Source organism: Oncorhynchus keta, chromosome 29 (assembly GCF_023373465.1).
Source record: "Oncorhynchus keta strain PuntledgeMale-10-30-2019 chromosome 29, Oket_V2, whole genome shotgun sequence".
NCBI classification, from domain to species: Eukaryota; Metazoa; Chordata; class Actinopteri; order Salmoniformes; family Salmonidae; genus Oncorhynchus; species Oncorhynchus keta.
Window position 1 is genome coordinate 47,996,941 of NC_068449.1, and position 12,992 is coordinate 48,009,932.

Here is a 12,992-nt window from a genome sequence, read left to right on the forward strand (position 1 = left end):
CAGGAGGAGGGTCCAGAGGTGCTGCTGGTGAAGGAGGAGAGGTGTGAGGAGGGTCTGGGGAACACTGAGGGGCCCATGGACATGGAGGACAACCAGACTACAACTCCTCCTGAACCCACAGAGGAACCAGCTGAGCAGCACAGGACCACATACAGTCTCACTGAGGTGAGCCCACTGTAAACTACTGGCTGAATGGTATTAGGTCGGGGCGTATTCCAATAAACCTCTTAGAGTAGAAAATCAGTTGTAAGTGCTGAGAATAGAGAGATTTCACTCCAACTCTAATGGGTCAAAATATAAGCTATGCATGAAGCCTCTTCAGTCATAAGAATCACACCTGGTTGACAGATATTTAGGAGACCTCTTGAGCTGTCCTAACCAGTTAAGAGTTACCAGCAGGTGTATTGATAATAGTACAATTCAGTGAGTCAGTGGCTCCTGAGTCACACGCAATTGCTTTGGAGTTGTTCATTCTTAAACGTCTAAGCTGTTGGGGGGGGATCAGATAAATATAGAAATGATTCTTTACTACTATAGCCCATAGAAATGCATGAACACATTCCTGAATGGCAAAACATTTAATCACAAGGAATACGGTTTTGAAGTGTCTGTCCTATATCTAGGAGATATAAGAAAGCTCAGGAAATATATATATGTTTTTGACAAATATTTAACCCCTTATTTTTGTTGGCACAAAACTACCTCTGTACTTCCGTTCATTTATATGGATTACCTTAAGAACAGTCCTGCGACAAGCGCATGCGATGGATTGAGCCGCTGATATCTCTGGCGGATTGACGGATGTTACTTAGGTTGACGCGTTGGTGCTCCAATACTCTCTAGGGCAGGAATGGGCGACTTTATTGGGGGTGAACTCATCATGAGGGGCTGCAGTGGCTTGTGGGTCCCACATAACCTCCCCCACCACCCCCTTCGAGCAAAACATTTTAAAATGTTGTTGTTTTAAAGCAAGTTTCCTGCAATTCTACACATTTTGCCATAGGGTGGTGGCAAATGTTTGCAGTTTTTAAATATGATAACTGATGATCAATGGGCCCCACCCGGTCGGTAATTCGACCTTGCTTACTACAAGTTTAGATAGTTGGCCTCTAGACTAATTGATCAATCTAAACATGTTTAGCTGACATGGGTTAATTGAGTGACTGAGGCACAACTACATTTCGAAATTGCTCCTTGTGGATTCTATTATTCTAACTCTAAACAGTATGTTGAGACCCCGACTGAGTCCCTTCATTGCAGATAGATTGTGGGTTCTATCAATGTAATTGTCTGTATCATTTCCAATCCCCCATATATTTTTGTTTAATCTTAAAAAAATAAACATTTTTTATTTGACCCTAATCCTACCACCCCTCCCCTAATTTGAGTAAACTAATGGACAAGAACACTTAGGCCCAATATGTTTGCATGTGTAACAGTATAACTTTAGACCGTCCCCTCACCCATACCCGGGCGCGAACCAGGGACCCTCTGCACACATCAACAACAGTCACCCTCGAAGCATCGTTACCTATCGCTCCACAAAAGCCACGGCCCTTGCAGAGCAAGGTGAATTACTACTTCAAGGTCTCAGAGCAAGTGACGTCACCGATTGAAACGCTATTTTGTGCGCACCACCGCTAACTAAAGCTAGCGTTTCACTTCCGTTACACATGCATAGCCAAACCTTTTTTACAAATTCTGATGGTTGTTGAAAGTGGAATTTCTACAATATTACCGTTACGTCAAGACACTCGTCACTCCCTTTTTAACAACTCTAAATCACTTTGGCACAGTAGCCTTAGGCATCAAGTCACCTGCTGCTCATAATGTTGCATACAACGTTTGTTTGAAAGGTTTATCATTTTCATCGAACACAATCAAAGTTAACATAAAGCCCTAAATGCCTTCAAATGCCCAATTTGGGCTTTTTTTTAACAACATTTTGCGCTCCAAAGGAATTACTTGAAATAACATGTACAGTAGGTAATTATATAATCCAAAGAAAAACGTGTTTATTTATCAGGGTTTGGGTCAATTCCAGTCCTCTTCAATGCTTTTCAATGAAAAATGTGGAATTGGAATTTGGTTTACATTCTGAATTGACTGAAATTGAATTGACCCCAACCCTGTTATTCATTAGCCTTGTGGTTATTAGTATTTGGGCATTTCATGTGAAATAGGGCTGACAAAGGGAAGGGGCCCTTCACAGAAACATACTATAGTCCTTCTCTAGGTTAAGATGATATAGCAATATCAACACATTCTTCTACCAACTCGAAAGTAATTGCATGTGGCACAGGAACCACTGACTCGCTGCGTTGTCCTATTACCAAGACAGCTGCTGGTAACTCTTAACTGGCTAGGACAGCTCATGAGGTCTCTTAAATATTTGTTGACTAGGTGGGACTCTTATGACTACAGAGGCTTAATGCATAGCTTCTATTTTGACCCATGAGTGTATGAGTAAAATGTATATATTCTCAACACGTCAAGTAATCAAATCAACTTTGCATGGCATAAAGTTAACTAACATGTTTGCGTAGTACTCATAGCAGTCCCTCATTGCCTAATCAGGAGATGCTCATATCAGATTTCTTGATCCAACATCTTCTCACTCTGTATCTCTTACAGTCAGTAGACATGGAGGATGGGAAGCCTGATCTGCTGCTGGTCAAAGAGGAGACAATAGAAGATGAACCAGAGAGCATTGACCTGCTGAGTGGACTAAAGATGGGGGAGCAAGGTAAAGGAGAAATACATATAGCCACCATACAGTAATAGATATTCAATGGGAATAGTGATGCATCTGGCTATCAACACAACGTATGTTTACATACAAAAACTACACATTGTAATGTATGAACTTGACCAGGTAATTGACCCCCAAAAATATTTTTTTAAAGTCTATTTTGTAACCTCTTCCTATAGGTGGTTGGCAGGAGGCTAACAGAGGAGACTGGGTGGCCATCTTGGATTCCCAGACCCAGACGGGTGCAGCCAAGGGCTCACGGGACAACATCACGGAGCAGGCCAGGACCAGACACGACATAGTGGAGGTCAGTGGATGGGACAGCGACCTCAACTCTGGGCTGGGGAACAACACTGTTAACCACAACCACAAACAGACAGTGGAACACAAAACAACATCTGAACTTAGTCTCCATGACAACAGAATGGCTGAGACCAGGGTGAGGCGTAGATTTGGTCTGCAGGGGCGAGGAGTTGTCTTTATGGGAACAGTCACAGACTCTGCTAGCAATGCTCCATCCTGCTCCTATAGTTGTGATTCAGACAGACTGGTGAGGCCTCAGGTTAACCCCCTAACAGATGCTACCTTCAGCCTGCCTTCTATAGGATCTATCAACTGGAACATGGTCCCTGCGACAACACAGACACGCCCTGGCCTTCATCCTCCTCACACTCTCCTAATGTCAAACCAAACGTCAGACAATGCCAGTGCCTCAACACTAAATAGCTACACAAGCCCATTGACAAATGACAGTAGTAGTGACGCTATCAGTAGATCTGGTGGCAAAGAGAAGCGCTTCCCATGTTCATTCTGTGGGAAAGCCTTCAGTTTCCGCAAACAGGTGGAGATCCACAAGAGGATGCACACAGGGGAGAAACCTTTCGGCTGCCAACTGTGCCGGGCCAGTTTTTCACAATCATCCAGCCTGAAGAGGCACCAGAGAGTCCACACAGGGGAGAAACCCTTCAGCTGTACCCAGTGTGAGAAGAGGTTCTCCCACCAGCACCATCTGAAGGTGCACCTGAAGATCCACACGGAGGAGAGGCCATTTGCCTGTACGCACTGCGGGAAGAGGTTCTCAGAGAGGAGATACCTCAGGATACACCAGCAGCAAATGCACACAGCCCATGTATAGAGTATAGTGACATGTGATGTAGTACTAGTTTGTTTGTAGTTAATTATGTTGGTTTTGGATGTAGTAGGGAGCTGGATGAGGTGAACTGAGGAAAGAATGAGTATGATGAGACAGAGTAGATATGCTGGTGGTTGGTGTCTGTAAAAATGTTTCACTGATTAAGACTACCAACTTTTTTCCAGTTGTTTGATGATAATGTTTTATAATGAGAAAATTATTGGGCCTTAAGTTTACTTGACATGAAGTCGTGAAGCTGTGTGTAATGTTGAACCTTTTCCAAAGTATTCTAAAATTCATTTTAACAAAACAAGGGTACCAGATTTACAGAAAAGGTTGTGTTACCATAGTGAGAAAAGTTATTGTACATGCCACGTATCGTTTTGTACAATAAAAGTCCTGTACTTCACGTTATGTGAGTGTTTGACCATTTGACTGTGTGCTGACTGACTCTGTATTTTTTTTTGTCATTGCAGGGACTGAGTTTTCCTTATCTCAGTCAAACCAAAACATTATACTTAATTCTTAAATTGACACTTTTGTATATTTTTTTATAATAAACTCCAATAGCTTCATATTGTTAGGTTCTTGAATCACAGTGTTAGAGATGGGCTTGACTATGGTTTTAAAATATCATGTTTGTGTGTACAGCAAAGATTTTCTTATATAAAGCTTTATACTTTTCTGTACAATATGTGTTTACAGTCTGCAGTCCATGAGGACCTGCTGATATCTGGTGTTGCTTGCGGGAGAGACTGAGCCTCTGAAGTGGCTGGTCAAAATCCCTGGCCCTTGATCAGAATCCTTCGCTTTTCCTTCCCAAGTCAGAACAAGGACCCAACCACGATTGACAGAGACTCCACCACCACACGGAACACAACCAGTGGACAGGTGGACTGAACAACCTCAGTCCTGGTGGTCATCAGAGAGACAGAGGCTCCAGTCAGGGATCCAGTCTGCAGCCCAGAACATTCTCTTCACAGTCTCAGTGCATGGTTACCCCACAAATACAGACAGGGTCAGGTTGAGCATTCACCATGAGAGGTACCTAGCCTATAACACGGCACACAATCCCAACAACACCCAAACAATGGCTAGAGGTCAAGGAGGGAGGTCAAATACTAACCACCTGAGGGTGGTGGCTGCTGCTACCTCTGGTGTCATTGGGTCATAACGTGGGAGGCCGAGCATTTGGACAGATACTGTCAACCTGTACGACTGCCCTAAGTGTGGGAAGAGCTTTGCTGAGGCAAACTATGTGAATATGCACCAGACCGTTCACACCAATGAGAAGCCCTTCAAGTGCAATCAATGTTACAAGAGCTTCTCCTTCCTGACTAACCTTACCAGACACGGGAGTGTCCACAACAGGGAGAAATTGTGGCAGTGTGGCTTGAGATGTACACAGTGGATATCTGGGAACTATTATTTAGCGCTGACATATTATAGTTATCATGTGAAGTGTCTTAGGGTAAGGGGGGTAATTAACCACATACCCCTCATTAACCCTTTGTTAACTTATCATTTGAAACAGTCTTGTGTAAATACATGTTTGAGACAGTGAACCTAAGCTAGAACAAGTATAGTTGAATATTTACTTTACTGAGGTGATGTAAATGGAATAGTAATTTGATTATTTTCTACTATATTCTTACTAACACACTGTTCTTTCTAAACAAGCCTGCTCTGAGCTTGAAATATACTGATGAATTTATTTGATGTGTAATGTAATAAGCGGCACCTTATTTCAAAGAACAGCGCGCAGACCTTTTTATTTAACCACACCCTTTGCGCTGCTATGAGGTAAACCAACAAGATCACTGAAGAAAGCCGTTGGTGAGACGCTGGAGAGCGAGCGCAAGTGCTATTTAAAGCTTAAAGTGCGTCGAGTACAGTACAGTACTGAGAAGGATGAATGGACAACAGTGAAGTCTAAGAATGGAACGAAAAGAGCTCAAATTGTTGTGGAAAGTGAGTCTGATGAATCGTTTATTTTTGGATCAAGTTTTTGGGATGAGGATGTTCACTTTGGAAACCATTTTGGAGTCAGGATGGTGAAGAAGTGGATGCAGTCAGTAACCAGGAGTGGTATATCTAAAGGGCAAAAGGAGCGTGCATTGTGGCTCGCGAAATCATCTACCCATGAAGTGGACAGCTTTGATTTTTCAAAACAGGGCAACGGTAAAAGTATCATCTCTGGCATCGCGACATTAGTATCTCAGGCTGAAAAGTCCAGGTGTAGTTCATGTACGTCTCTTGACCCGTATGGTGGATGGGGAAAACCGAGCAAATTTGATCTGTATTACTGTTGTTTATTAAGAGTATCTCCCGACCATGTGAAGCTGGGATATATTTGCGGACTTAACTCCACGGTGAAGGAAGTTTTCTGATGAACTTCACCACTAGTTGCCATCTTAGAGCAACAGCAATGAGCAAACAGTCAGTGGGTGTAAGGATTTCAGCAAACAAATAAAGTCACAGAACTACGGTGGACAAACACGTGCAATGTGGGCGTTTTAATATATGTTGTTTTTGTTGAAAGTATTGACCTTGGGCGAATCGATGTAGTCGGAGCTAGATTCCACAAAGCCTGGTCTCGGCTCCACGCCTTAAATTCATCAACACTGGTGGAAAATATATGCAATTGTCATATTTCAGTAAAAGTAAAGATACCTTGATAGAAAATTAATCAAGTAAAAGTCACCCAGTAAAATCCAAAGAATTGGGGGGCAAATAACACCATTGAACACAATGAAAATCCAATTAAATATACTTAAGTATCAAAAGTAAATGTAATGGCTAAAATATACATAAGTATTGAAAGTGAACGTATAAATCATTTCAAATTCCATTTATTAAACAAACCAGATGGCACCATTTTTGTGTTTTTTATTTATTTACGGATAACCAGGGGCACACTCAACATTAATTTACAAACTAAGCATGCGTTTAGACAGCCGGCCAGAATTGAGCCATTTCCTGTCATGCTAGCGATTCAAAATGCAACGAGTACTTTGACTGTCACGGAAAATCTATGGAGTAAAACGTACTTTTTTTTGTAATGTAGGTTAGTAAAAGTAGTCAAATATAAATAGTAAAGTACAGACACCACACTTTACACCACTGTTCATCAGAAACTAACTTCACCTGGGAGTTTATTCCTCTCGGATAAATAAAAGCTACGCCATGAGAGCGTTCGTGGAAACGCGCGTTTCAAGTGTTTGCAGACTGGAGGGTATGTTATTGAAGAGTCTGAATGTAAAATGTTGCAACTGCGGTGGGCATCATATTCCCGACTTCCATGAGTGCCCTGTTAGGGTGAAAGAGGTTGAGGTGTCAATGATCAGGGCTGTCCAGCAGATCTTCTATGTGGAGCTGGGGAGAGAGTCTAATGGGCCAGTGGATGTACAACATTTACAACAGTAAATGTTCCTCGTCAGTCAAGAGATCTGGATACAGTCATTGTGTAGGTGGATTTTGTAACACTTATTGACACATGTATTAATTGTATTGTTCAAGTGTCCAATAAATCATTGTCTGTGGCTGAAAAGTATTAGGGGCATCAATATTTCTTGGCAGAAGCACGGGCAAGGATACTGTCGTTGGGAGATGGCACGACCTCCCAGGCTCTTTTCTAAGCCTGTGTACGGACCTGATTAAAATGTTTGATTTAAACAGAAAAGCAGGTTGAATTCGAAGTTGATGTTTTTTGTCGTTTGACTTATCCACCCATACAGTAGGTGGCGGCATGCACTTCAAATTGTTGCGAAAGCCATTAAACCAGAGAGGAAGAATAAAAAACGAATTCGTCAGTATAAACGGAAGTTAACATTGACCCAAGAACAATCTTACATTTAGCGTTTTTATTGTTATTTAGACGTTTATTAACACCCTTGAACTCAATATGAATCCCTCGACTGCACAGCATCAATTATTTATACCTGGTAGTCTTTAATTCGCGTTGTCGACAGGACGATATGTTTTCTAGCTAGCTAGCTGCTAACAATGGCTAACTGTATGGTTTTTCACACTCAAATAGCCTCCATCATGGAGGTGCTAGCGAATGCTGCTGTAGCAGAGATCTGTAAAATCGTGGACGACGACTATGCAGTGGTTCGTTTGGAAATAACTCAAAGCCATAAAGAAAACAGGGGATTGCGGAGGAAACTACAGCTACTGGAACTGAAGATGGCACGGGAGCGCGCAGAGAAGACAGCGCGGGAGCGCGTCCTCGCCAGTCGTCCCAGTAGTGTGAAACTCCTCGACCGATATAGAGGATTGGCAAGAGGTACATTTTGATGTTGCACAAGGCCGAGGCTGTCGCCCGGTTCCTCTCTGCGCATGTGTTCAGATGTGTGACCCAGAATTGGATTTTGTTCAGTGTTTGGATAGTATGCAATATTTACCCTGTTTACCTAGCCATCTTGCAAATGTTTTTTTTACAAAATATCATATTCTATATAATATTGTAACCAGATTCTTAATTTACTGAATGTCGTGTTGTCAAACTCAATTAAAATAATATGCATGGAACAATCAATAGTTATAGAAGTTACAAGAAGTGTCACCTTCCCTTCCAATAGTATACAATTGAACATTGACAGTACCTAATTTAACCACTAATTTCCCCCAATCACACTTTCAGGCGAAGGACATCTCACTCGAGGCCACAGGAGCTTTGCGAAGCCAGCAGGACATACCACGTTTAGAGATGACCAACCAATCACTGTTGATGAGGGGAGTGGAACCTCAACCCAGCATGTTATTGTGATAGAGGTTAGTGTCACAGTGTAAGAAATTACAGTACATCAAATGTGGCTGTTTATTTCAGAAAGGCTCCCCTCGGCTATTAATTTGCTTACATGTACATTCATATATCTACCATATGGGAACTTGTGAAACTTAGATATTGTTTTCCAATTAAACAAATTTACTGGTAATAATAACCTCTCCTTGTGTCAGTCTGCAGAGGCTGCAGTCACTGGGGTCAAGCTGGAGAGATCTGAAGGAGAGGAGGACCCACGGCACAGCAGAGACATTCAGACTGGAGCGTCCCATGTAGCCACGGAGGACCTCACCGCCACCGCGCCAAGGACCCGACGCAGCATCACAGAGGTCAGTGGAACACCGAACGCCGTCCTCAAGTCAAAGACGGACACATAGTCTTTAATTGTAACACAAAGACTTTTACACACAGGATCTGACCACAGGTCAGACCCAGAGGGGCTGGGGCGACTGGGCTGTCCTGTTCTCAGCTCAGAGTATTTACTTTACGGTAACCTGAGCCCGAGGACTGTTCATTCCCATCGAGACTCAGGTGACGTGTTAGAGGCTGGCAGTGATCCATCTTGTTCTTACACTACAGAGATGGACTCTGGCAACATATCCTTGGGTTTAGAGACACAGACTAATCTGTCTAGAGGAGACTGGAACCGCTACAGTAGTAGTGTGTACTATGAAGGGTGCCTAGATAAGAGGTTATAGTCATTGATGAAGTGACTGAAAGTGGAGGGTGATGCTCCTCCCACATGGAATGTGGATGAGACTCACTTAGGAGGACACTCACAAGGCAGAGATTTCTTAGAGTACAGGGAAAGCTTAGAGACAAATCCAAATGTCGCGACCCACTCCCCTTTACACACACTCAGGGATCGAGACCCAGTGTCCACGTTGATGGGGCCTTCCGATTCACATGGCCGCCATGTCCTTTTTGATGAGCTACTGAACTCAAACAACAAGGTTAGAGCCCAGGCTCAGGGAGGGTGAGCAACATCAGGCAGTAGTAAAGAGAAACGGTTCCTCTGCATGTTCTGTAACAAAGGCTTCAGCTGCCTCCAGAACGTAAAGACCCACCAGAGGGTCCACACAGGGGTGAAACCCTTCAGCTGTACCCAGTGTCATATGTCCTTCAGCCAGGCCTGCAACCTGAAGAGGAACCAGAGGGTCAACACAGGGGAGAAACCATTCAGCTCTACCAAGTGTCAGATGAGGTTCACCCACTAGAACAAGCTAAAGATGCATCTGAAGGTCCACACAGGAAAAAGGCTGTTTGCCTGTTTGCACTGCAGGAAGAGGTTCTCAGAGATGAGATACCTACGGATACAGCAGCAGAAAAAACATTCCACTCTATAACATAGAAAGTAACCGTTCCACTCCATAGCTTCTGATGTTTAGATCAAATCCTGCATTAAAGACAAAGATTAATTGTCATTGTCAGCAGAAAATATCCACAGGTGCATTTAGAATAGTGAGATGAACATATTTCAGTGTTGAATTTTCCTGGGTAAAATATTGCATCCAGACATTGTGATATATAAGGCATATTATAAGCCTAAAAAGTCTGTTACATATTGTGTTTGTACTGTGTAGGCTATATTATGTTCATACAGATTGAGACATATTTTAAATGTACATTTTAGTCATTTAGCAGGCACTCTTATCCACAGTGAATTACAGTTAATGCATTCATTTTAAGAAAGCTGGGCTAAACAACCACATAACACAGTCGTGGCAAGTACATTTCCTTAAAGTACTTACCAGCAAAGTCCGTGCTAGTAGGAAGACTCATTCCTTTTTGGAAGGGACTCTGCTGTTCTAGCTTCAGGGTGAAGCTGGTTCCATCATTGGGGTGTCAGGACAGAGAAGAGCTTTGACTGGTCTGAGCAAGAGCTGACCACTTGTAAGGGTGGGACGTTGAAGAGACCAGAGGTGGCAGAATAGAGTGCTTCGATTGGGGTGTAGGATTTGAGCATAGCCTGAAGGTAGGGAGGGGCAGTTCACTTTGCTGCTCTGTAGGCAACCATCATGGTCTTGTAGTGGATACGGACTTTGACTGGAAGCCAGTGGAGTGTGCCGAGGAGCGGGGAGACATGGGAGAACATGGCGGACTGCAGCGTTCCAGATAAGTTTCAGGGGTTTGATGGCACAGGAGGGGAACCCATCCAACAGAGGGCTTCAGAAGTCTAGACGGGAAATGACAACTGCGTGGATTAAGGCCTGCTCCGCTTCTTGTGTGAGTAAGGGTTGTACTCTACGGATGTTGTAGAGCATGAACCTTGGAGCGGGGTAGGCCTTCCCTGGGAGGAAGAGCTGTTCCATCTTGTCAAGGTTGAGCTTGAGGTGGTGGGCAGACATCCAAGCTGAGATGTCTGCCAGGTACTCAGAGATATGTGTGGTTTTCATATGGTGTATTTAACAATTGTTAATATTTAATAAACACTGACTGACTTTTATTGAGACTCTCTTTATTATATATCACATCTGATCTCACCCTATTCTACATACACCCAAGAGCACTTTATAACTAATATACACTAAATATACCCACACAAACCCAGACACTAACAAACACCTACTGTACATGTCAAAATAGTTTAGTCAGGGTTTGTCAAAAAAGTATTTATTCAGCCACCAATTGTGCAAGTTCTCCCCCTTAAAAAGATGAGAGGCCTGTAATTTTCATCATAGGTACACTTCAACTATGACATACAAAATGAGAAGAAAAAAATCCAGAAAATCACATTTTTTAATGAATTTATTTGCAAATTATGGTGGAAAATAAGTATTTGGTCACCTACAAACAAGCAAGATTTCTGGCTCTCACAAACCTGTAACTACTTCTTTAAGAGGCTCCTCTGTCCTCCACTCCTTACCTGGATTAATGACACCTGTTTGAACTTGTTATCAGTATAAAAGACACCTGTCCACAACCTCAAACAGTCACACTCCAAACTCCACTATGGCCAAGACCATAGAGCTGTCAAAGGACACCAGAAACAACATTGTAGACCTGCACCAGGCTGGGAAGACTGAATCTGCAATAGGTAAGCAGCTTGGTTTGAAGAAATCAACTGTGGGAGCAATTATTAGGAAATGGAAGACATACAAGACCACAGATAATCTCCCTCGATCTGGGGCTCCACGCAAGATCTCACCCCGTGGGGTCAAAATGATCACAAGAACGGTGAGCAAAAATCCCAGAACCACACGGGGGGACCTAGTGAATGACCTGCAGAGAGCTGGGACCAAAGTAACAAAGTCTACCATCAGTAACACACTACACCGCCAGGAACTCAAATCCTGCAGTGCCAGACGTGTCCCCCTGCTTAAGCCAGTACATGTCCAGGCCCATCTGAAGTTTGCTAGTGAGCATTTGGATGATCCAGAAGAAGATTGGGAGAATGTCAGATGAAACCAAAATAACTTTTTGGTAAAAACTCAACTTGTTGTGTTTGGAGAACAAAGAATGCTGAGTTTCATCCAAAGAACACCATACCTACTGTGAAGCATGGGGGTGGAAACATCATGCTTTGGGGCTGTTTTTCTGCAAAGGGACCAGGACGACTGATCCGTGTAAAGGGAAGAATGAATGGGGCCATGTATTGTGAGATTTTGAGTGAACCTCCTTCCATCAGCAAGGGTATTGAAGATGAAACGTGGCTGGGTCTTTCAGCATGACAATGATCCCAAACACACCACCTGGCAACGAAGGAGTGGCTTGGTAAGAAGCATTTCAAGGTCCTGGAGTGGCCTAGCCAGTCTCCAGATCTCAACCCCATAGAACATCTTTGGAGGGAGTTGAAAGTCCGTGTTGCCCAGCAACAGCCCCAAAACATCACTGCTCTAGAGGAGATCTGCATGGAGGAATGGGCAAAAATACCAGCAACAGTGTGTGAACCTTGTGAAGACTTACAGAAAACGTTTGACCTCTGTCATTGCCAACAAAGATTATATAACAAAGTATTGAGAAACTTTTGTTATTGACCAAATACTTATTTTCCAACATAATTTGCAAATTCATTAAAAATCCTACAATGTGATTTTCTGGGGGGAAAAATTCTCATTTTGTCTGTCATAGTTGAAGTGTACCTATGATAAATTACAGGCCTCTCATCTTTTTAAGTGGGAAAACTTGCACAATTGGTGGCTGACTAAATACTTTTTTGCCCCACTGTATATTTACCCACAACATATTTATGTCCACCATGATGGGTTTAAAAACCATCAAGTCCTTCTGAAACTACAGTATAGGACTCAAACATAGTGGGGCTGGGTAAACACTCCAGAGCCATACTTGTGAACATTAGAAACCGTTTAAATGTAAACAGT

The 12,992-nt window shown here is 42.9% G+C and overlaps 2 protein-coding genes across 6 annotated transcripts in view; both read left to right on the top strand.

Moving 5' to 3' along the window:
* Positions 1-4,324, top strand: part of LOC118361878 (uncharacterized) — a 64,197-nt gene extending 59,873 nt beyond the window's left edge. The window contains exons 4-6 of the mRNA XM_052485259.1: positions 4-165; positions 2,635-2,746; positions 2,932-4,324. Coding sequence (XP_052341219.1) covers positions 4-165; positions 2,635-2,746; positions 2,932-3,887 — 1,230 coding nt within the window. The 3' untranslated portion in view covers positions 3,888-4,324. The remainder of the gene's footprint in view (positions 1-3; positions 166-2,634; positions 2,747-2,931) is intronic.
* A 1,541-nt stretch (positions 4,325-5,865) lies between these two features.
* Positions 5,866-12,992, top strand: part of LOC118361893 (zinc finger protein 79-like) — a 190,887-nt gene continuing 183,760 nt past the window's right edge. For 3 of the 5 annotated variants that reach the window (XM_052485254.1, XM_052485255.1, XM_052485253.1), the window contains exons 1-4: positions 5,872-6,065; positions 7,924-8,172; positions 8,530-8,660; positions 8,847-8,999. In XM_052485254.1, coding sequence (XP_052341214.1) covers positions 5,936-6,065; positions 7,924-8,172; positions 8,530-8,660; positions 8,847-8,999 — 663 coding nt within the window. In that variant the 5' untranslated portion in view covers positions 5,872-5,935. Of the gene's footprint in view, positions 6,066-7,923; positions 8,173-8,529; positions 8,661-8,846; positions 9,000-12,992 lie in introns of all 5 variants that reach the window. The other 2 variants (XM_052485257.1, XM_052485258.1) reach the window with 2 other exon arrangements.